This window comes from Macrobrachium rosenbergii, chromosome 55 (genome assembly GCF_040412425.1).
Source record: "Macrobrachium rosenbergii isolate ZJJX-2024 chromosome 55, ASM4041242v1, whole genome shotgun sequence".
NCBI classification, from domain to species: domain Eukaryota; kingdom Metazoa; phylum Arthropoda; class Malacostraca; order Decapoda; family Palaemonidae; genus Macrobrachium; species Macrobrachium rosenbergii.
In genome coordinates, this window is record NC_089795.1 from 32,827,768 (window position 1) to 32,854,120 (window position 26,353).

The 26,353-nt window shown below is 37.6% G+C and overlaps 1 protein-coding gene across 1 annotated transcript; it reads left to right on the plus strand.

Moving 5' to 3' along the window:
• Positions 1-648: 648 nt before the first annotated feature.
• Positions 649-25,609, plus strand: LOC136835930 (adenylate cyclase type 2-like). The gene is made up of 23 exons (XM_067099807.1): positions 649-871; positions 5,143-5,353; positions 7,389-7,526; positions 8,984-9,211; positions 9,564-9,734; positions 10,016-10,141; positions 10,623-10,768; positions 11,724-11,868; positions 12,863-12,999; positions 13,242-13,391; positions 14,438-14,576; positions 16,322-16,495; positions 17,295-17,446; positions 17,909-18,076; positions 18,673-18,928; positions 19,328-19,474; positions 20,770-20,901; positions 21,360-21,494; positions 22,531-22,654; positions 22,758-22,939; positions 23,363-23,591; positions 23,959-24,083; positions 24,711-25,609. The coding sequence occupies exons 2-23, from the start codon at positions 5,234-5,236 to the stop codon at positions 25,509-25,511; spliced, it is 4,125 nt and encodes a 1,374-aa protein (XP_066955908.1). The 5' UTR covers positions 649-871; positions 5,143-5,233; the 3' UTR covers positions 25,512-25,609.
• Positions 25,610-26,353: the final 744 nt, after the last annotated feature.

Consider the following 26,353-nt stretch of genomic DNA (forward strand, 5'->3'; position numbering starts at 1 on the left):
ATAGCAAAATACAGTGTGTATCCATGCCTGGTTTTTCGTGACTAACAATATCAGTCAACAGGCACTAAACTCCACGTCCATAATTGCCATTGTCTAGACTGGGACCCTGTGTAAACATACAAAATGAAGGTACCTTGGTCAGATCGTCGCTTGATTACTGCCATTTTCCACGCAAGTAGATGAATAAAAAACAAATAAGTAAGCAAACATATAAATAGATTCTCAAGATGATTCCCTCACAGCTCGCTACGAGTGTGGGCGCTATCTTGTCTCGAGGGGATTGTCAAAAAATGTGCGATAACGCAGCCTTTGCTCTCACTACGTAAGACTAGAGCTTATCGGTAAACTGATAACAACCGGTATCAAGATAGGCATTCAGGGAAAGCAACCAGTGAATTTGTTTCTCCCCGATAATTGGTGATGTCACGATTAGGCGGAGCATCTTTGTCGGGCTTATTTCAGTTAAGTTTCTGTTAATATTCTCATGGATTTTTATGATCGACACTTTTAATGTCCCGAGTATATTGTATTTTTGCACCTAATTTAATTTCGTAAAACACCTGATGGTTCCTGACAGTTTTTCGTTATCTGATTAAACAAAGATAGCGTTTTACCACCTCGTCGGCACACTTTAGAAACGAACCAACAGTTTGTTAATATTTGGTAATGAACTGAGTAATCACCTGAAACACTGCCAGTCTTTCACTTATAACCGTAGAGAAAAGGTGGTGTTCCGTTTGAGACTGCTTGCCATTTTCCCGAGTAAAATGTTAAAAAATGTAAACCTTTATTTGATAAAATAGAACTACATCTATATAAACATTACTCACGAAAGGGATTTTTGAAGGTTCTTCAGCGCACTTCACACGAGGTAAGCTTTTCCCTTTTTTCCAAGTCAGCGTCGCTTATCACCATCTCAGGCTTTGCAATCCTAAAGTGACTTCGTATGAACCCGTTTACTTTTCTTCTATTTCATGATCTCGGTTATGTCCTTGCACATTCAAGTGTCCTCATAAACTTTCCCTTTTCGTCCATCCTGTACCCTGGAGTCACAGGACAATGATGATGGGGAAAATCTAGAAGCCACCTACGAGGGGAAGGAACCACTAACATGAAAGCGCGTTTGATGGATGAGGTTCATAAAAATAAATTATGCGGTTTCGTCACTGGTCATGAATGTCAAAGCTAATAACTGTTTGTAAAAGTTATCAGAAATAGCATATTTCATATGCCTTTCTCCTTTCTGAGCTCCTAAAAATCTATTTCCCGAGGATTCTTTTACATGATATGATTTCTCAACGTCTTCATCTTGTATAGCGTTCGGTTGCTGTGTCTTTTCCACCTTTTCATGAGCTCTGCGTTTCATCTTCCGCTCTTACTCCCGGCTCACCTTCAATCCCAGTGCCCCGTTCGGGAGTAGTGCCGTCATGCACCTCATACGGTGACTGTAGGCATTACTTAACGTTCTTTGCAGCGTCCCTTCGTCCCCTAGCTGCAGCCGTTTCATTCTTTTTACTGCAACTCCTTTCATATTCTCTTTCTTTAATCTTACTTTCCACCCTCTCCTAATAACTGATTCATAGGGTAACTGCGAGGTTTTCCTCCTGTTACACCTTTCAGACCTTTCTACTCTCAATTTCCGTTTCAGCTGAATTGACCCTGCTAGTTGTTCAGCGCTTACCCCAAAATTGTATACGTTCTGTCTTGTTCAATCCCAGTGTCGTTTCTCCGTCATAGCACTTTTGATTATTTCCTGTCGCTTTCTTTGTTTCAGTCTTCTTTATTTCTTTGACAGCTTCATGGACACTCTCTGTAGTTCTCCCTCCGGCACCCCCCTCCCCTCCTCCCTCAACCCGCGGGCCGACGCTCGTGCCCCGCGCCCAGCCCTTTTTATAAGCTCTTTTCGTTTCTGTTTTCTCTGCCTCAGTTGGAGCTCTTCAGTCTTTTGCTAAGTCTTCAAGACATTACTGTCTTCTTTGATCTGTTCGCATGAAAGTTTCATCCGTAAATTAAAGTTGCAGACTAAAAATCAATTATTCTCAAACAGTTCCCACCATTGTTCTCATCATTATCAATGCCCTTGCCTCACTTATCAACTCTGGTCTTGTTCAGATTATCTGCACCGTCTAAGCACTGGCACTCAAAGGAAATTATAAAATGCCAGAAGATAACTAATTGATTTTATTTCACTCAGAGGGATGACAAAGCAAAACGTAGTTCGGTTGAAAGATATTCAGCGAAAGAATTAAAATAAAAAGTGAAATTAAAATTAAAGGTAAACTAAAACCTAGTAGCAATGAGGCGTGACATTGAATTTTTCAAATCGTTTGTAAAAACATTTCCTCCTTTGCCGTATCTTGTCTACGAGGACGCTGGTGATAATGAACGATTCTCACGCTCTTCTATTGCTTGACATTCTGCGGCTGTTATAAGTATCTTCCCCTTACCTCTCTTTTCTTATTCCATCCTCCTTTCTCTAATATTAATATGGAAAACTGCAAGCATGAATACGGCAAGGAGCACTGATAAAGAGCACAACAACGAGCCACATTTATTTGCTGACAAGGAACACTTGAGATAGTGCGTGACTGGCACAAGGGTAACTTTTAAAAAGCCACGTTCCAAAAATAGTCAGTTCCAAACAAACATCGTATAACTAGACTCACTTTTACCTTCGTGACTTGAATTTTCTTTTATCTTTCTCTTCTTGTCTTTCATACTGGAAATTCAAATACAAAACAAGCAGAGCGTTGCCATGCCGCATCCACGGACGTGGGAGTTACTGATGCCTAGTGAACAAATTATTCAGCATTTGACGGACGATCGTGGTTGCTTCAACCTTGCATCCCCAACAGTCTTGCTCTCACCTTTATCTCTAACCCTCCTCTCTATCTCTGCAGTATCTCGTGGCTCTGTGGGAAGGGAAGAAAAGGAAAGTGGGTCTGAGATGAGCAGACAATAGGAAGGAAGTTTTTTTATATGAAATCATGATTGACTGGGATTCCAAGGTTAAACGAAAGATGTGGAAACAACAATCTGAGATTAGATTAAACAGTGGGAATGTGATGCTTTATAATTAAAGCAAAGCATTTCACTTCCCTATGAAAATTATGGCCTTCCCACATCACTGAAATAGAAAAAAATGTTACTCCTCACTGATATGGGAAATAGAATGTAATATATAGCTAGGTGTCATTTAATCACAGCTTATCAGCTTAGCTTCAAACACAGTCGGGGTCACTGTTTATAGTGAGCAATCTTCCGCTGTTTCTCTCTGTTACAGCTCATTTCATTACTGGTTTTGGCCCTCCCAGTTTGTTCGGGATTGCAATCGGCACTGAGTTGGACTGCCTTGCACACAGGCCTCCCCCTTTTCTGAGTTGCTATATTATATATATATATATATATATATATATATATATATATATATATATATATATATGTGTGTGTGTGTGTGTAGATGCAATACCATGGAAATGGACACATGAAAATGGACCTAATCATTAGATTAGACGTAAGAGTCTGATTTGAAAACAAAAGGAAGAAACGGTGTGGAGGAATGATTCATCAGCAAAAGATTACACCGGAAAGCACATACCAGATTAACCTAAATCAAATATTAGTTCTAATGAGGTGCAGTGTGTCACTGTTGTTATAAGTCAGTTTTAGTAGTAACAGTAAGTAAAGGGTATTTCTATAACATTTTTAAGTAGAATATAAGGGATTAGAAACCTTAAAATAGTTTAATAAGTGACCAAACAGTTTGGTGATGCTCATGGTTATGATGTGAGTAAATATTGCGAAAACTGCTGTTATTCTGCCATAAAATCTTATCATTCAATTCCAGTAACTTGCTCACACTTTTTTTGTAATGTATATTACTGTTAATATCTCAAGACACCATCTGCAGTCTTTCAAACTTTTCACCCTTTTCTTTAAAAACTTAGTCTCAAAGATTTTTTAGGAGTGTGCTATTTGTAACTTTTTCAGACTGACAATGGGAGGGTCTCGATTAGTTAGGCAGAGTTGAGAGGTCCACACCAGACCTCTTTTTCCTCTGACAGCTTACCAATTGTACGGGCCGCCTTTGGACAACGGTCCGTACTGACATAAAGTCGACTTACTCTAAACCCCACCCCGCCCACACAAAGAAAGTATACCTTAGTTTAACCAGACCACTGAGCTGATTAACAGCTCTCCTAGGGCTGGCCCGAAGGATTAGACTTATTTTACGTGGCTAAGAACCAGTTGGTTACCTAGCAACGGGACCTACAACTTATAGTGGAATTCGAACCACATTATAGCGAGAAATGAATTTCTATCACCAGAAATAAATTCCCCTAATTCTTCAATGGCCGGCCGGAGACTCGAACGCGGGCACAGCAGAGTGCTAGCCGAGAACGATATCGACCAGTCCAACGAAGAACTACCCACACAAATAAATCCCTGTAATGGGAACTGAGCAGTTTTTTTATTCCCTCTATATAAATCGTTAATGATCAAGACAGTACTTAACCATTTTTTTCTTCACACTAGCACTCAGCACACTGAGACCTTATTATCACTGAGGAATGTTGACCTTCCGGTTCTCAGAAAGCCTGTTGTGATGAGGTTACCAGTCATTTGTCTTTCGCCTTGGCTACCACCCATCACGGTCATCTAAGGTTACTGGGTACCTAATTCACTGCTCAGTTGAGAGAAACAGATTAGATTTTAAAGGAATATTTCTAAATTCCACACCCCCTACCCCGCTCCTGAGGAGAGGCGTTCTCATCACTGGACCACGAAATTATTATTATTATTATTATTATTATTATTATTATTATTATTATTATTATTATTATTATTATTATTATTATTATTTCGCCCTTTGAAAAGTGGTAGAATGCTGTACCGAAACGTCAAGGAATAAATTAACTTTGGACAGCTGCTGCATAATTTACCTGCTGCTGCAAAGAAGCTCGTTCGATAGACTGAGTAACTACAATAAAAACTCAACGGAATCCAGATGGCCATTCTGTTCACTGGAGTATATTATTATTATTATTATTATTATTATTATTATTATTATTATTATTATTATTATTGCCTCTTGTTTCCTCTCATTTACCATTAAATATATCCCTTAACTTAATGTTCCAGGGAAGGTGACAGCGAGAGACGCAGGGCATCGACGCTTTTGATCGCAGAGCATCAAATGAGAGAGGAGTTTTGAATCCGAAGATCTGAAACCATGATGAGGAACTCCCTAGCCTCCCTCCAGCAGCGAAGGCAGTCCACTGCGTCTGCCTTCATCCGGGAGCCCATCACAGCTAATACAGATGATCGCAACTGGTCCTGGAAATACCTCAGGGTAGGAGAACAAATTTTTTACTTTCTCTCTCTCTCTCTCTCTCTCTCTCTCTCTCTCTCTCTCTCTCTCTCTCTCTCTCTCTCTTTCTTTTTTTCAATTTTGAGCTATTTCGATTTATCACAGGCAGATTAGCGAAGTAAAGCAGTATTATTACAAAAATATATATATAAATAAATTCAGTCATTACCCCTCAGAAATAAAAATATTATGTACAAAAAATATACCGGAAGGAACCACGCAACGTTAAATATGAATAAAAGGAAATCCTAAAAATTACGTCTTGGGGTCTTAAATGGTATTTACACTATCGTAAATGTGATCCCGGAATTTATTACTGACAGTGATTAAGCCTCCATATAGGAACCAAGCGATAACTATGGGTAGGTAAGTGCAAGAGAGTGAATTATTAGGTATCATAATTCATTGTTATTCATTTAAATTTGAATTTAGATATAATATCAGTGCTCAAGATAAAATCATTGTTTGCTTGCACAGTTAGTTTCGTCTGTGGTTCATAGTTTAGGGTACAGAAGTCATATATATGTGAGTGTATTCATATATGTATGTATATATATATATATATATATATATATATATATATATATATATATATATATATATATATATACATATATATATATATATATATATATATATATATATATATATATATATATATACATAAAAGATGTGTTTATTTATCAATGCCCTTGCCTCACTTATCAACTCTGGTCTTGTTCAGATTATCTGCACCGTCTAAGCACTGGCACTCAAAGGAAATTATGAAATGCCAGAAGATAACTAATTGCTTTTATATCAGTCAGAGGGATGGCAAAGCAAAACGTAGTTCGGTTGAAAGATATTCAGCGAAAGAATTAAAATAAAAAGTGAAATTAAAATTAAAGATAAAACTAAACCTAGTAGCAATTATTGTATGTATATATATATATATATATATATATATATATATATATATATATATATATATATATATATATATATATATAAATGTGTGTGCATGCATATATACTATCCTGACAATTTTCACGACAGCTATCGATGTATCTCCGTTAAAAGACTGGGACCCAACCACGCAAAACTTAGTCATAAACGGGGAACATTCTCGAGGATCTAATCTAGAAGCGCGCCTGGTGGCTGCACTGTGATGGCAAGCACCCCTTGAAATAGCGTTTTCCCCGCACTTTCGAATCTATTTTTCAGCCGTCCGGGAAAGGAAAGCGTTTTACTTTGTGCTCATTCGCTTCATTTAGTCCCTCGCACGAGCTCCCAGTTAATGCCACCCGGATATAAGAGGGTTTTCGCGGGCTTTGTTATTTTGGGCGTGTAACGGCTAAAGCTAAAAAATTACGAGGGAGAGGATTAAATAGAAAAGAGGGAGAGAGAGAGGCTTTGTGGTAAAGTAGGGAGAATGAAAAAGGAATACCGGTTATATGTATGTATGTGTATATATATATATATATATATATATATGTATGTATTGTATGTATGCATACATATACAGTATATGTACACACACACACGCACATATATATATATATATATATATATATATATATATATATATATATATATATATATATATATATATACTGGTATCTTACTACCTCGGATCGCCTCTTGGGGACTCAGCTGTCAATAGGCCACAAATAAATATCTGAAATAGCAATAAGAGACAGACACATTCACACGATGGAACATATACGCATATGATATGCAAGGATTTTAACATTTGGTATGGCCCAAAAAAAAAAAATTCCTCCCTGCATGCTTGACTTGGAATTATCATCAGATCTTTAATTTTCTATTCGTTCCTTTAGTTTATTTGTTTGTTTATCTTTCCTCCAAATTTTCCGACAGTTTTGGACAATGCTGCAACAGAAACCTTAGTCTCTTATTACGTGAAGAAAGACTCAGTGCATGATGTCTGGTAAATAAAATGAACAGTGTTTACAAATTCCAGCTTTACCTTATCTTCAGTAGTAATGTTCCTTCTTCTTCTTCTTCTTCTCTTCAGGAGAGATTTAGACTGAAGGACCTCGAAGCGTTGTTTGAGCAATATCTCCGACGCATCAACCATGCCATGCTCATCGTCTATCTCCTCATCCAAGTCTTCATATCGACTGTCTTCATCATCACCCTATGCGTCACGAAGGTGAGTGCAGAAACTTATGTAGCCTTTCCTTCACTCGAAGTCTCTTAGTTTTAGTATGAGAGAGACTTAAATGAATAAGCGTGGACCTGAAAGTGGAAAACCTATTAAAGAAAGTAATTTTAATCTATAGGTGTACGTACTGAAAGCTGTTTTCATACTGATGTCACGTTCTAAAAAATAGATAATTATTAAGAAATGACATTTCAGAATTGTTTAAATAGTTAAGACGAGGCCTATAGGACACATCATATAAGTTTTTCTCTGTAGACACAAAGAAATGTTTTAGAATTTGCGTATTTGTAAGTCGATGGGGAATAGATTGGATTGACACTGTGTAAAGCGCTTTTGACGTCTGTTCTACTTTAGCTTTTGAGTTGCATGTGACAAGGTGCTGTTAGTAGCAGTGTTACTTTAATCTTTGAGTTACAAGGGACCAAATTAACTGGAGTCGTATTAAAAAGGTTTTCCATTTGTTGAAGCCTCCATTTGATCACATACCTTTTGTTGTGTAGTTAATGTGGTGGATTAGCTTTACTATGAACAAGACGTTGCTCCCTCTCTCTCTACACACACATAAAATATATATATATATATATATATATATATATATATATATATATACATATATAATATAATAATATATTATATATATATATATATATATATATATATATATATATATATATATATATATATATATACCTTGTGCCGTATGCCATATCGATTGTGGATTGTTCATTGCTTTCCTAAATATATTGTCAAAAGACTTATTTTTCAGCTAAAAAACATTTGAATAACCAAAATCTAAAGTACTATTTTCAGTTAGCCTGAACACAGGTGCACATTATAATAAAATTTACAGAATTTTCAGTAGTCAAGAGACTTCATTCTCATAAAATAAGATTAGCAGCTTACAAGATTGAGTAGTAGAAATGTATTTCTCTGTTACTGGGAGAGATGACTGAATTCCATTCTTAGTTTTCTAGAAAAAACAAAATGCTCAGTAGTACAAAGTTGAAAGCCTTGCATAGACTTGCCTTACTTAAACTTGCTTATCTTAGTATTATTAACAAGCAATTATATTTTGCTGCATTACCTCGTAACTGTTTTATCACTGATTTATATACAATTTTGTTGTCGACCCCCAAAATAATTTTCGATAAAATTACTCTTGATTAGCGTTAAGGAAATCCATTTTTAGTCTAATCTAACCTTAAGATCTTTATTTGAAGATATATTCTGAACTTGGAAGGTGTTTTATTTGATGTATTGGTAATGGTATGAAAAATTTATTCTTGGTACTACCTCCAGGAATTGTATGAAAAACCTCCAATTTATTTGACAATCCCATTAGTAAACCCGAGATTTACATTTTAATGGTAACATACATTTTTCAATGTCCCACACTAACAATGGAGCAACAGTAATGTTTTATTTTTCTTTTGTACATATCGTAGCCCTTGACGGGTGCAGCTGCTCCCGAAATGACAGCTCACGGAGCCACTATGATCGTCAGTTTTTCTCTGCTCTTCTACGTCTACAACGAGAAGACATTCCACGAGTTCCCGCGACAGCACATACTTCTGTCTGGATTCGTTGCCGTGTGCCTCTTCACCATCGATGTGGCCATGACGCTCTACTTCCACGAGGAAGAAGTGGCACACAGTGATTACAGACAGGTTGTGGTAGGCATCCTGGGTATACATTTTGCAACTCTTGGAGTTTGCAACTTTGTTAAGCTACCTTTGTCCTATTACCTAACGTTTTGGAGAACATTAATGTTTCGCCTGTAAATAAGAACGGCAAATGACCTTTTTTGTGGATAGAATCCAAATGCATTGTTCAGTTATTACTGTAAAATTTCCTCGATCTCCATCTTCTGTGTACAGCATTACTCACCGAAACTTGTCTATTAGTACGATCTGAGTTACAACTAACTGTAATTTGAGTACCGTTCTCCATGTTGCATTAACTAGAGTATAGAAATATCTATCGTATCATTCAAAATATATTGACTTTTATACTTTACCTCGGTAGTTCGGGAACCCAATCTACGTCATCCTCGTGGTCTACATGTTCCTGCCCATTCAGCGAAAATGGCAGGTAGTGAGCATAGCTGTACTCCTGACGGCTGGGTACTTGTCCCTCCAGTATTATGCCATAAACACTGTCTTTGCAGAAGACACTTACGGCAACAGAGTCACTAAGGTAAATATTCAAAGTTTGTTTAATAATAATAATAATAATAATAATAATAATAATAATAATAATAATAATAATAATAATAATAATAATGACGAACTTGATTTCAGTATAATCCATATACATTAATAATTAGGGAGACAAATAAGTAAAAAAAAATACCCACATAATTAGAGCATGACAATACTCTCTCTCTCTCTCTCTCTCCCACCCTCTCTCTCTCTCTTTTCTCTCAAAGGCACTTGCCATGCGAACGTGCCCAATTTCGTTATATTTTCTTTTTGCAGATGGTTGTAAATTGTTTGATTCTCATCTGCGTCAATGTCGTGGGCGTCTATTGGAGGTTCATGAGCGAGGTGGCTTTCAGAAGAGCATTTCTGGACAAAAGAGGAAACTTGGAATCAAAGTTTAAGGTAAATTATCCACCCTTCATCTTCTCCTTCTTTTCCTTTTTCTTGGTTTCCTTCTTCCCCTTCTTCTTCTCCTCTCTCTCTCTCTCTCTCTCTCTGTAGGTGCATGTGTTTCCTATTTTCCTAACTTCTAATCTCTGAGAATAAGAAGAGTCAGGCGGAATCTTGAATTTAGAAGAGGTCGTGTTAGAAGTTGGTGCCAACGCAATTACTATTCAAATTTAAGCATCTGCTGCTTTAAACACTCGGCTAAACACAAGATGTTTCCGAATATAAAATATTTCGACACACGCTTTCAACTCTCAATCAAAAATTATATTTATCAAACAGGCGAGGGTTGAGTGAATCGTTCTTGGAAAATTTTTATCAATATTTCTCTCCTTTGAATTTTTTCGGCGTCGACTGACTTAGTCATTACGACACCAATTTATTTCTGTAAATTGCCCCCACACGTTCTTCTTCTACATGTCTTATTTCCTTGCAGTTAGACGCCGAGAAGAAACGAGAGGAGACATTGTTGCTGAGCGTCCTTCCGAAGAATATCATGCAGCAAGTAAAAGCGGACTTTCGAAACATGATTGGTAGAACCCTGAGACACACGGATCCTGTTTCGAAGAGAAATCCATTTCCGTAAGAACCATTTTGGTACACCCCTACCCCTACCCCCAACTCCGTCCTCAAACACCCGCCCCCTCCCGCCGCAAACACCACCACCCAAAAAGGAGAAAACTTATTTTGTAACACGTGTTCCGTCAGGGACATCCTAGTAGTGTTTATTAATGTGTAAGAAAAACAAGATTAGAAGTCCTTGTCTGAATTTCAGACTTTAAAGCTAGTTTCAATACATCATTTCTGTTAGTTAAGTTTTCATTAATATTAGAGAATATTTACCAATGCATGCGTTTTATTTCTTAATAATTGTCATCATAGGCAATAAATAATATAAACATACCGAATATGCATCTTTTCCATGGACCTTTTAAAAAGTTATGCGTTACTTCACTATATCCAGTAATGTGCGGATTCTTATATTACTCTTGCATTATAAAGTACGAACATGGCGATCAATGTTTTGGTTTGGAAATCAGCTGAGGGCGATTACGCGGTAAATTTATTTCGCTATATTTAACTCAGTTCATAATAATTTATTCGAAGGAAAACTTTTTTTTATTCTAAAACTACAGATTTTTCGTGGAATTATGGTTGGGACAGATTATTAAACGCCTTCATCTTAAGCCGCTCATCTTTTGAAGATTTCATTTTTTCAACAAGAAGTTTATGACAAGAGATAAAATCGATAATAAAACCATATATAAGGGATGAGAAGTTACTGATACGCCAAAGATAAAATCACTATTATTTTGGTCTTCAGTTGCTTTTCTCTCTCTCTCTCTCTCTCTCTCTCTCTCTCTCTCTCTCTCTCTCTCTCTCTCTCTCTCTCTCTCTCTCTCATCTGATTATAAATTGAATTATGTGTAATTAATAACTACCTCGCACGTTAGTTCCCCCAAATCTCCGGTAGTCTAATAGAATTTTGTCATTGGAATTGCAAATCAGTTTTGAAAGCGATTTTTCCTTTCCACAGGAATCTTTACGTTCACCGATACGAAATGGTATCAATCCTGTACGCCGACATATGCAACTTCACTCCCCTGACAACAAAACTTCCGGTGGACCAGCTGGTCGAGATGCTGAACGAGCTCTTCGGCAGATTCGACTGCGCTTCTGAGGTAAATGTCCTGACCTCCTATTTGTTGCTTCTTTGATTCATTTATTGGACTTCAGAGTTAAAAAAAAAATGTGCTTTTGAGGTAAATATCGTGACCTACTTCTTATTGCTTCTTTGTTCTATTTAGCTGTACTCGTAAATGATTTTTTAAAGGAAAATGCATCCAAAAACATTAGGGAGCGGGAAGTCAAATGTTCATTGTGGGAACTTTGCATGCATGCATGCATACGTACAGTAGCACACACATACATACGGAATGGGCAGGTTTTGCGGCGTCGTTTAGGCATCTTATACTAACACGTTTTTCTGTTTCAAGAAGACTCATAGTCTTTCAGTCAAGATGATCACTGTCGTACTTGATACAGTCATTCATTTTATGTTTATATTAAGTACATAACGGCATGTTGAATGCATCTATGTATATATGACAGCATCTAATTACATTCATCAGTTCTGTACCTGTTTCTTTAAGGTTATTTTAACATCCTTTTCAAAATCTGGGAGGATTGTGGCCATGAAACCCATCGTGATCCTGTTATCAACTCTTTCGAACTCGAACGACGTAAAAGTGCGATATCACGTTCCCTATCCTTAAGATTCTCCTTGATTTCTGCTGAAATCTCAGGAGGGACACCCGGTTTTTTTAAAATATTAGAATAAAACAAATTCAACATTAGAAGAAATCCATCAGGGAACCTGGAGGGAACACTGGGTTCCCAGTTGCACAATGTCCCTCTTGTGGTGTTTCCAAGGGATGCCCAAAGTCCACTATTCTGCAGAAAGGGTCTCTTCCTGGGCTTAGTTAATAAACCCTATATAGACCTAGGTTCGAATGAAGTTGCTTCCTGAATTCTAGTTAAACTTGGGAGGAACTTCAGAAGTTGGGAAAGCGATGTTATGTACTTTACGTTATTTGAATCTGACAGGCTTAGATGTACCAGCCAATCAGCAGCCAGGCGTTTCAAATAATATTAATGTCACGTACTCCTCTCCAGAGCAACAACTGTCTACGCATCAAGATCCTCGGAGACTGTTACTACTGTGTCTCTGGAGTGCCCGAGTACACAGACGAACACGCCCATAACTGCCTCAAGGTTGGACTTGAGATGATCGATATCATCAGGGAGGTTAGGTGAGAAATGTATGTTTTGCTTGCGTAATAAAATGCAATATTCAGTCATCTCTGCTGCTCTGCTGTCATTGATAACTGAGGATAAATCAGATATTATGATAATTATGGTAACAATTACACCCACTTGATAAAATTAGCAGCAGAACTCACGAAAATCTTCCTTAAACTGTCAACAGCAATTTTGCTCGGCGTCACTTCCAACGGACCAATAACATACAACAATGATTTATTGCTTCTGATAGGGAAGAGAGGTCGGTTAACGTCGATATGCGAATAGGGATTCACAGCGGCAGTGTTCTGTCCGGTCTGATTGGCGTTCGGAAGTGGCAGTTCGACGTATGGAGCAATGACGTCACCATAGCCAATCACATGGAACAGACTGGAAAGGCAGGGTAAGTCGCTTATGTATTCTAAATCTAACATCCTTCTCTTGTGGGTTTGCGATGTATACAATATATATATATATATATATATATATATATATATATATATATATATATATATATATATATATATGTATGTGTGTTATTTATATATATTATTTATGAAAATAGCTTGGGTTGTAATAATAATAATAATAATAATAATAATAATAATAATAATAATAATAATAATAATAATAATAATAATGAAGCGTTCTTGATAGCCACGATGACCCTTTAACTCCTTGATTTCCTCAAAACGATTAGCGGACATTTTCCACTGGAACCCTTGAAATTCGAAATGGGGAACTGTTCGGTATCTGAAGTGGAACCTTATCAGAACTAATGAAATATAACAGTAGTTTTCATCTGAAAAATCCGTTATTGTACATCAGTGATCTCGTTATGATATTCCTGTTATCACATAATTCTATTCCTTCCTGTTGTGCGTTGGTTTTCGAGAGAAGAAACATTCTTATTCTCGAATTGTTAATTCTAATATTTGTATATATGTGTCATCTTTAATCTTGATTTTTCTTCAAAGATATAAACACGAATATATCATACGAGCCTCTCCTACTAATACATTGTAGCACAAATAACCAATAAAGGAATCTGTATTATTAGGTCCCGGCAACGGAAATGGGCCACATTCCATGAACACTCCATTCATAAGCGTACATAATTATGAGATGCCTCTGCAATTTCACCTGGCTCTCTTGAAAACGTCTACCAATGGACATTCCCCATATTTTTCACTGGGCCTGACAACAACGCGGTCATATTGCGACCAGGAAGGCCAGCCTCCAAGAATATAACCCTAAAATACTTATGGGTAAGGCCTCGTTCTCCCTAGGCGTATAATCTCAAGGAAGTAGATTACCGTGCCAGTATCTATTGTCCGGCTAAACAGCCATTTTGCGATCGGATGGCGATTTCTCACCATTAAATCATTACTTCTTCTTCTCCTTCCATTTTGCTCGCTCTCTCTAGACCATCTTTCCACCGCTTTACAGTCGAGTGCACGTGACACAGAAAACTCGGGAGCTGCTGACCGATCTGGGCTACGATTTCGTCCCGACGGATGCCAAGGAAAAGGATCCCCTGCTGCGGGATGAAGGCATTGAGACGTTTCTCGTCGTTCCGAAGAACAAGGTTGAGTTCTGCCGCCTCTTGCTTGATGTGTACCTTTTTTTTTTTTTTTCGTCCGTTATGTGGTCTCTGTCCCTTGTCTGACTTTTTTTTATGCAAATAACAAAAAATTATCTGAATGATCATGTGACCATTGGAAGAACGAAAGCACGTTTAATGAATAAAACCACTTTCAACTTTTAAGTTCACAAAATACAAATATAAAATAAATACAACATGCAAAACTACAATCGAATAAAAAATGTCTCTCTCTCTCTCTCTCCCTCTGCGAAGTTAAATGCAGGCACTCATTTTAAAAGTTGATACCACCTTATACAAGATACAGATCAATGGCTTACAAGAAAATCAAGATATACAGTAGGTACTACTCTCTTCCAAAATGTCTTGTTAATCCATTTTGTCATTCGAATTCATTATCCCATCATAAATCATAATACTTTCATTAAATTCTCAGTACCTGATTCTTGTGAACTCAACGCCAATTTACCGATATGCTTCTTTGTATTCTAATGAATCCAAATCAATAAGGACATTTCGTGCACAAATCAAATAGATTTGAAATATTTAAACGGTCACAATTTCTTTCATTTACAGTCCCACTAAGAACCAAATTAGCTGTATAATTGAGGTTGGTAACTTGGTGCTTCTTTCAGTAACGCGAAACCAACATCTGCTTGGTTGTTATAGTTCGTTTGTCCTGGTTTGAAAGGTTGTTCCAACATTTTCTTAATGGCTTCGTTCCCTAATTACAGCCACATCGTTTACCTACACTTACGGTTCGTCAGTATCTTCTCGGCTTCCTTTAGATATGTAACGCCACTGATCCACCACTTCCTTGATATTAAAAAAATATCATTTCAACACCTCTTCCTTCCTCCAAAAACATTAGCTTTAGAATTAGAGGAATTTATTTCTGGTGATAGAAATTCATTTCTCGGTATAATGTGGTTCGGATTCCACAAGAAGCTGTAGGTCCCGTTGCTAGGTAACCAACTGGTTCTTAGCCACGTAAAATAAGTCTAATCCTTCGGGCCAGCCCTAGGAGAGCTGTTAATCAGCTCAATGGTCTGGTTAAACTAAGGTATACTTAACTTAAAGAAGCTTTCCACCAGCCTTGCACCTTGGAACGTGGTTCGCCTGTCTGGCCTGAAACCAAGTAATTATCCTGCTTTAGATCTGAGTTGCTTTTTATGTTTACATTTTTAAGGAAAGCTAACATACGCCAACTTTTGACACCTATAAGGTTTCGTAGCCGTCCGAGTGTTAAAACATTCAATAAAAAAATAAAATTAATTAGTAAGAAACACCTCTAGTGTTATGTGTGTATATATATTGTATTTGTATGATATGTGTATGGTATGGTATGGTATGGGCGTATAGGCGTGATTTGTGCCACTTGTACCGTTTACTTCGGTGACCAGAGGCAACAGCTCTGAGAGGACAATTTAACAAGGACAGTCTTTATGACATAAACAAATAAATCTTACATTAGTAGAGTATCTTCTCGTGTGAAACAAACGCTTTAATGCTAATTTTTTTGTTACCTACTGATTAAATCTTAATATCTCATTTCATTTCCTTCAACTGCAGGGACAGCCGTTTCAAAATGATCACACAAATCCGAGGACCTAATAAAACTGTTTATTTTCCAATATTATTTCTATCTATTTATTTATTTATTTATTTTTTTTTTTTTTGCTGTCGAGGCCACTAAACATAACTATTCCCTACCCTATGTTTCTTGGCAGCCGCCACCCAATCGCAGAGCATCACACAATTACTCAGCTGTTCCTTTAAAACCTCGAGTCTCGATGTCTGCGGTTTCCAAGGAACTGAAGTCTCTTTACGAAGGAGACGTCGCCAGAAAGATTAACAAAGTGGAACTTCCCCGAGAGACGAGGAGAACTTCCATCCTCAGCAGGGTAAGTCGACCCTCTCGTTTGCAGAGTAGCTAAGATGTTTAGAAGTTAAAAAAGGAATAGTTCCGTAATAAAAGTGTAACGTAAAAGCCATATGACACACAAAATCATGAACAAACGAGGGCTGGAATTTCAACAAACTAAATCTCCATTGCAAACGAAAATGACCCTTGCAGTTATGAACCACAGAAATTAATAATGGAATTAGGCCATTAAATCTCGAATCTGTGCAGTTTAATCATGGTGTGGTATATGTGATTATTATGTCACGAGCTTGCTGGCGGGTGCTACGTGTGCTGAAACTCGGCGCTGCTGTTTCCCCTACCCTCCCCGCCCCCACACTGGGCGGACAAACAGGTTTGCGGGAGGAGGGTGAATATCTCCCCTACCCTCCCGTTCCCGTTCCTACACCGTCCCCACCGGGTAGACAAACCGGTTTGCAGGGGGTGGGTGGCTGTGTCATGTCTCCCCTACTGTCACCTGGGAAGGACAAACAAGATCCACTCGGAATTTATTATTATAGATAAACTCTGGGCTTCGAACTAAACGCGCAAGGAGAAATGTGTTCAGCGCGTAGCCTCTGCTTAAGATTTTAATATCATTTAGGTAATATGTGACGTTAGGAAATCTCTCAATTGTAAACTGAATAACAAGGAAATAAATTTTTATCTCGATATATGGTATCAGTAGCAGGCAACACGAAGAGCCAACTGAAGCTGTTTTACTAGAATTCCTTAAGTGAACTCTATTTGGGAATGTCTCTTCTTGTACGTTGTTCTTTTTTTTTTTTTTCTTTCCCTAGAGAAGATCCACGCACACCGAAAGCGCATACGCAAATACAAAACGGAGGACTGTTGTCACAGATAGTGCCTTAGCCTCCTTTCAGAAAATAATGATCAGCTCGAAGGAATTCATGGAAAAGGAGATAAGAAATATGCCAATCAGCAAATATCAGTAAGTAGACTCAAATGGTTAGCTTTTGCATTTCTTTTTTTTAACCTGATGGTTCCTTTACTTTTAAAAATGTAATTTCTTTAATGTAATGCATTCATAAGAAAAAATTTTGGTTAAAAAACTTCATTTGCGACTAACTTTGTGCGTTCTTGGGACCCCGCTGTTGGTGATGCCGCTTCGCATCTGGATGGAGAAGTATGAGAAACACCTGGTCCTGATGCGTGTAGTGTCCCAGCCAAGTTCTTTGCATGTACAAAGAAGGATAATTCGGGCAAAGTTTCATCTTGCTCATAGTGCAACGATAGTATATACATCAGTTGTTGAAAAGTTTAGGGCACTCCTGCAAGAATGTTAGCTACATGCACTTTGTGTTAAAATATCCTTCATTTGATAACCCAATTGCTCTTCGTAATACATTTATTTTCTAGCTAATAACAAAATTATCTTCTTTTATGAACGCAGCCAGTGGTTTAGACCAGAAGGAATAAACCCGCTGTTTCTAACTTTCACAAAAGAGAAATGGGAATTACTTCTCCTTCGTCAGTCAGACCCGCTCTTCAAGTTTTACATTTTATGCGCCTTCATCATATTCGTTTGCATCTTCATTACTCAGCAAGTCCTGATGCCAGAGTAAGTAATCGCAGTTACGGTATTAACCCGGTATGTATCCACCTTTACGCTCACCCACTCCCAGGTGCTAGTACTAAACATGTCGGAAGCTCCTTGGGACGCGTGTTTAGTACTAGCCCCTCAAGGGATCAAAGCATTATATAAAATGCGCAAAGGTGGATACATACCGGGTTAATACCCGCAGTTACAATGTTTGTGTGATAAATGATTCATAAGGAACCGTTTTTATTTTGCTACTGTTGAGAGCTGAACTGCATTTCTTTAGTGCAGCTTATTCGTCATGAAAAGGATTAATATTTGCAAGAAAACCAGGTTAGATACATTAAAACTGCTAGTTTTCAGGAAATGCTTCCGCATAACTAAGTTACTGCTCTCCTTTGAAGTATGGAGACAGATCAGTGAAGGAATGACACTCGTAACTTTCCCTGCAAGGTATTTTTGTGTGAATTACCTGGGCGGTTGGAATTCATGTCCACCGCGTCAGCTTCCTCTCACTATTGCCAACTGATCTCACACCTCAATTCTAAACTATAATATTGTATGTATTGCTAGGCGTCGCACAGAAGATTGTGATCTTGTATTATTTCTTTAATTAGGCATATCTGGGGATGGGTGAGCTTCTCTGTCTGTCTGGTGCTGTTCTTAGTGGTGGGTCCTCTATGCTGGGTAGCCCCTATACACCAACACATCACGGATCCTCACAACGACAGAGAATACGAAACAGACGAACTGGGTGCTGTGGCCACTTTCTTCTACACCATTTCAAAGCGAGTCATTGCGTCTTTCTGCATCAGGTCGACGCTGTTCCTGGTGGTATGCGCTGCTCTCTGTGCCTGCACTGTCATTAACCTGGTAGGTTATGGAAGTAACTGGAACGAGTCTTTGTAAAGGCTCTCTTCTGTGTCTGTTCTATATGCCTGAGGTTGTTAGTTTAGGTGTTCTTGTTTGAAAGTTTTCAGCTTGATTCTGTGAAGTACTTCCCAGGACTTGAATGCGACATGGTAGCACATAACAAATTCTCAACTAGTTATTTTGACTTATCTTGCTTATCGGTCATCAGAATTTACAAGGATTGCTACATATCCAAATTAAGAGCTTTTCGCTCTCTACGACGGCATGTAACTAAACATTAGATGTTTTGAGCAGATTCTGAGTTTATCAGTATTCCTGTCCGTACCAATAATTGTACAACGACATATTCTTCTATATCATCTCTCTGAAAAATAGTGTCGAATTTACTTGAATCCGCAGATTGGTTGTAAAGGTCTTCTTGACAATAGTATCTCCACCACCAGCCTGCCCCTGACAACTCATTCAGCAGACTACGATGACGCACAAATTAATAACAGCACAGTTCAGCCTCCAGTACAATTACCCATCCTCTGCTGCAGCCCATGGGTAAGCTACTGGCATTTTCTTGTTCCGAGAGTTTCTGTGCTTTCATGAAGTACTCAGTAAGGAAGGCTGGTGAAATTATCGTAACGTTATCAGTGGGGAACAGTTTAGATTTCAATTGTTTAAAAGATAAAAGCAACGTAAAGGCTCCTGAACCTGTGCCCAAACTTACGGTTGAAAATTGAAGAATTATTTAACAAAAATGGTTAGCTTAATAAGGGAAAAAATTTGATATGAGCTTTGATTTTCTGAAGCATTTATTGCTGCAGGAAGGCTAATTAGTGTGCTTACTTAGCCATTTAAAACAAAGAAGGTATTACGCATATTGAAGAAATCAATTTATTGTCAGTAACGTCGGTTACATTGTAGTTCGGCACTCGTTAGCTATAACCCAATATGGCTTATCCAGAAAAATTTACATAAAGCAATGCTGATATTTGTTACTGTTTTCCAGTTAACAGGAAAAACTTCTGTAGCTTCTTACTGGACTATTGATGGTGATTTAACATTTATATTTCTTTACTTCACGTGGCCTTTGCCCTTGTAGGAACCCCAATAAGCTTATTTTATGATTCGACTGTCTCAAAACTAGTTAGTTTTTTATGCTTATTCTTATTGGAAACTTTGTGCAACAATTGCTTTTAATAACATAATATATTTGATTTTGAGAAAGTTACCATCGTATGTAATAGAGAAGGTAGTAACTTAAAATAAATATTTCAAGGCAAGGTTTTCATGCAAAGAATGAGTGCATGCATTGTCTAATATAAAACACCATAACCTACATTTAGGCGAGTGCCAAATTTGCTGAATTTATCTAAACATGTAAATCACAGATTTCACTGAAGTCTGAGTAGGAAACTGCTTGTGCAAGAGAGTACAGGGTTTTCACGGAACTTCAGAAAGGCGAGGCATCCGAAGTCTAGAGTAGTTACATTAAGTGTGGAATAGGTAAATTTTCATGACTGGCCATTTAAAGATGATTCAACATTATATTTGTACAGGGCACTTAAGTTCTTAGTAGATTTAATTATGCCTATAATTTTTTTAAGCTCTACTTGTTACATAATTTTACACAATTTAGCTTTGTGACAGCCTACGTATATTCAAATATATATATATATATATATATATATATATATATATATATATATATATATATATATATATATATATATATATGAAGATATAGCGTTAATGTAGTCTATTCAACCATTTAATGTCGCGTTATGGCGCCTTCTTCAAGTTATGTCAACAGCTGTTTGAGACAATGAAATGATAACTCTTTCCTCTCGCAGTATTTCACATACAGCTGCATCTTGACTCTTCTTGTTGCTTGGTCCTTCTTCAGGATGCACTTCGTCATAAAGCTATCAGTATACGTCTTATCTGGTGCCGTGTACGGATATTTTGTTTTTTATTACGCCGAGGTAGGTAACCCAGATAACGTTTTTTTTTAATTCCTTAAAAAAAATACATTCTTTACGGTCCATGAGAACCACTTTCTTGGATAGTTAACATAAAGCTCCTACAAGTCTAGTTTTAATTGTTTTTAGAAAAGTATGTTTTCTTCATGTTTCTTAGTTTAGTAATATACAGCGGCAATGCAGGAAATAAGAATTATGGTCACTAACCAATCCGATGAACCCAAAAGCTTTGTTTTTGGATTATGACAAATGAGGAGCAAAGGAACTGCATTTTTTCGAGCTATATTTTCACTTTAACGTAATCCAACTGCATCATTGTCTAGACTGTAGACCCATCAGACTGAAATAAACGCATAATTGCTGATATTCGTAAAGTTATGTAAGTTCTTATAGTTAAACATCCTGCAAAATATTGTTGGAACTTAGAAATCTCATGAGAAATTACTATATTTCGTATCCAGGATCTTTATGCTCACACGAACATGGATAATGTTTGCCCACATCCGGTGGTGGTCAGTCGCACCATCAGCCCCGGAACTGGAAATTTTTTGGTGGTCCTCATGATCTTATTGGTGCTTCATGTCATGGACAGACAGGTAAGAGCGCAACTAGTAAGAAAAGATGCCTTTTCTGTTTTGTAATACTACATCTACAATGAGTAGATAAAAACAAGTTTCTTTATAACACAGCATTTTAAACTTTCTAGTTTTTACGGTACGGTGGTTTTAGCATCGACAGTGATCTGCTATCTGCAATCTATTCGATTTTCCTCGTTAGATTACCTCTCTGTCTTAACCGTATCTCTGCCGTTACCACACTAAAAACTCCCATGCTTTTCCCTCATCTTTGCGAAGTTCCTTCTCATCTGCCATTTCATAAAAATACTGGCCCCTCATCATATACAAGAGTGCTGACTTTTGTTTATACGAAAATGTTAGAGAGGTGTAAACAATTTATACTTAGCCCCACCGTCAAAGATAAAAAAAAAGGGAAGAAAAGTAAGACATATCCAAAGAAGCCATTTAAACAGTTATAGGAAAAAAGAGAGCTATTCATAGAAATAGGGAAAGGCATGGTCTGTCTTGTGCTAAGTTGCTGCCTTTTAAGAAAGGCACTCGGTATGTTTAACGCAGGACCCATTTATACAAGCATTGTCAATAACATTATCTGTAAGAGAGAGAGAGAGAGAGAGAGAGAGAGAGAGAGAGAGAGAGAGAGAGAGAGAGAGAGAGAGCCACTTTATATCAGAGAGAAAGAGGCGAAGGGGTGAGGATGGGGTTCTTGGAGAGATTTGCTTTTGAGTCTAGCCCTTCAAGATGAAAAAAAAAAGCTCATTTAGACTTGAAAACAGAATTCCAAAGAACTGATAATGCCAGTTCAAAGCAACAGCAACTGGAATGCAAATGAGAAATTAAAGCAAAATATCCCTCTGAATTTACAATGCTAAGAGGAGCACACAAACACAAGGGGGCTGGCCTTAGGAGAAATACACGACAGTGGTTACTGCCACATCCATGCTTTTAATAGATATGTCGAGGAAGATGCATATGTGTAGGCTATACATTAGAACATTTTTCATACTAACTCGACTTGTAAACATTATAATACCCATCACTAACGATTTCTTTGCAGATGGAGTACGTCATGAGACTGGATTTCCAGTGGAAACAGAACCTCGAGGAGGAACAGAATGAGGCCCAAACAACACACTTCGCTAACAAGTTACTTCTTCAAAACATTCTCCCTCTGCATGTCGGTAAGTCCCTATAGCAAGCTCATGCATAGGAATGTAATGCATGGTGATATTCGTAGATATTCCAATGCAACTCACTTGTTCATTTTTATTTTCCCCCCTTCAGCTGACATGTACCTGAATCGGCAAAACGTGATGGACGAATTGTACCACGAGTCTTACCATCACGTCGGGGTCATGTTCGCCTCGATTCCCAATTACAGCGAGTTTTATAAGGAAAACGAAATGAACGAGGAAGGAAAGATGTGCCTCAGAGTTCTCAATGAAATCATCTCCGACTTCGACATGGTAAGTTCTAGGGAGGGCGCTCTGGGAACTGACCCATGAAATCTGTTCTGGCAAGTCAGTAGCCGGAATGATTATTTATCTAGGAAGTCCTACCGAAAAATGGTTTCATTTATTTATCTATTTTTTTTTTTTTTTTTGCCCAGATTTCATGCATTCGTAGAATTTAGTTATTACCTCCAGGGATACCCTGGTCGCTATATCAGAAGTTTATTTCAATCAAAAGGAGTAGTAGGCCTATCTTAGTATTTAGTGTTCTTGTCTATTCCAGCTTGCGTTTGCCAAGGGAATAGAGCATAGCATAACATAAAATAGTGGCACTTGCTTCATTGCAGGACTGCATTACCATACTCAAATAGCTCACAGGCCTCCGCAGGAAGGAAAAAAAATCAGAGGAATAAAGTTTTTGTTTCTGTATCTTCACAGCTGACATACAACACGGAATTTTTAACAATGGAAAAAATTAAAGTTGTTGGAAGTACTTACATGGCAGCCTGTGGTCTGCAGCCTGGTCGAAGATACAGTAATGAGTCAGATTTTCAAGAGAGGGACAAAAAGGAAAATGTGGCCACTATCACAAAATTCGCAGCAGCCATGTTTGAGAAGCTCCAGAAAATCAATGCCGAGGATCTACAAGATTTCAAACTCAGAGTCGGTCAGCTCATCTCTTCATTTTTAATTGGTTACCTTGCACAGTTTCCTGGTTCTCAAACTCTGATCTCTTAACATCTACACTCTCTCTCTCTCTCTCTCTCTCTCTCTCTCTCTCTCATGCACTTTTTCACTGATATTGCAGTAAATATAACCATACTCTTCCTACGCATTAATTTTAAGTAACACTATATATTTGTAATTTCGATACTATTGTAATGTAATGATTTTCTCGGTCAGTCTTTGCACTTATTGAAAGAGTAATCTGTTATCTGTTCATATAATTTTTTCATTCGTTATTTTCCTTCTTTTCTCGTGAGACTTTGTCACCAGAGGATACCTTGGCTTCATCTTCGTTCTTTTCCTTTTAGGAATCGACGTTGGACCTGTGATTGCGGGAGTGGTTGGCGCTCATAAACCCATGTACGACATCTGGGGGAACACAGTCAATGTTGCCTCAAGAATGGACTATACGGGGGAAGAGGGAAAGATTCATGTAAGTTTAGTCTCATTTCTTTTTTCTTGAGAGAGAGAGAGAGAGAGGCGGTGGGGGGGGGGGCCTTTCAATGAAACGTTTTCTATTGTAATGTTAAAGTTGACATAGTTTTAGGAACGAGAGCTGCTCTGCCCTTTGGGGGATGGTATTAGAAACAAAGGCAGAAGTCAGTACCACACGTATCCTTTGATTGAAAAAGCAAGAGTGAAATCCTTGTTTAAACATTAATGTCTATTGCTTTGGAACCTCTTCGTACAGTTACACTAAAGCATCAACAGCACACAGACATCCCTATAAGTAATCAATCTTTCCAAGTTCACTCTCCTCCTAAGGTCTTGCTTTCTTTTTATCTGTAATCTTCGCCATTTTTCTCTTAAGCCCTCTCTACGAGCTCTGATTTCCTTTTCTTTCCACCATTACATCTTACAACTTGACGTTTCTACTGTTCCGTACTAACACATAATATGCCAGGTGCATAGAGACCGAAAATTGGAAAACCACTGAACATAACGTTTAGAAATAACAGGGCTCAAACTACTTCCTTACACTAAATTTCATGATTATTGTTCAGTGTTTATGAACGCGCGATAAAATGAAATTAACAGTGATTGTTGTCTTCCCCAACAGGTTACTACCGAAGTAGCGAAGATCCTGCAAGAGCTAGGATGGAGCGTTGAATGTCGCGGGGAGATCTACGTCAAAGGGAAAGGTCCCATGGTAACCTACTTTGTAAATCCAGCCAGTGTACCACATTCAGAGGAAACTCCAGCATTTTCGAATAGTAATAATATCAACAGTTTTTACTATTGCCATAGTGAGGATCACTATAGCCTGGAAAAACGCGAGAAAAGAAGAAGCAGTCAACTAAGTTTGAATTCCCTGAAAATCCTTCTGAATCCTCGCCGTGGAAGTCTTGAGATGGGCAAAGGAAGGAATTCCATAACTCAGAATGAATCTAGTACAGTGCTGAGGGCAATTAAGAAACTGAGGGACGATTCATCGTTAGAATCAGAGGGACAACCGTCACCTTGCTGTTCACTTCGTTCTAGCATCGACTGTAATTCTACGGATAGTCCGAATCCCCGTTTCCAGTTATCATCACCGGTAGAAGAAGAAAGAGGAAAACTTCTGGGGCAACATATTGCGACTCTCACGGCTACTAAACAGAAAACTGCGCAGCCCCAACCGCCCACACATTCCGAAAGAACAGACCACATAGAATTGCCTGTGACGCGTGACCACTCCATAGAGTTCGTTCAGCAATCCCTAGTAGGTAACTGTTACTCGAAAGATGCTCACCATGCTCCTAACGGGGTCTCTGAGAACCATCTCCATGAGGATGTATCAAACATTTCTTCTCCTAATGTTACAGAAGAGACAAAGGCTACCAGAAAATCACAATACCATGGAAATGAGAATAAATTCTAGGCTGATGCCATAGATGAATAAGGAAGCATGGATATCCGACTGTGATCCTCCGGGATGACTGATTATGATTGTGATAATACAAACGTTCATTTTTCCTTTTACTTGTTTTCTTTGGACCGGGGTAGAAAAGGGCATTAGACTGCTCGTCCCATTAGAAATTCTCTTTAAAAAAAATAACTGCATGGTTTTAATTCCCGAAAATTGAATGACAGACAGACTCGGTTTATCTCCGGTGCAAAACGATAGTCTAGATGACATATAAAGGAGCCTCTTTCGGGGTTGTTTAATAGTCTTAAGATAAGAATTACACTGGAAAATAATAATTCAAAATAAGGTACATCATTCAAAGAACGCCCTCTGTGAAAGACATTGACAGTAATATATGTATTCCTGTCTTTTTCGTGCACTTTTAATTTTTTACGCGTGTAATAGAATATATTTCTTTTTTAAGGCATAAGAATTATCATCGTTTATATAAAGTTATCTTACTCTTAGTTATTAGTAATAGATACTGTATTATGTTATACATAATATTATTTATTTAGCCAGCAATAGAGCTAGCGAATGATATGTAATTGCTATAAAGATTTTCAATTATAAGTTACACATATTCTACAGATGTGTATTATTCAGTATATTATTGTCAACGGTACAGTCCAAACCACTCATACACCGGTTACATGTACAAGCATTCATTTGTTTTAGTTTTCCTGGAATATATATATATATATATATATATATATATATATATATATATATATATATATATATATATATATATATATATATATATATATATATATATATAAAGCCCTGCACACTACCTTCTTTTGTTTATACTT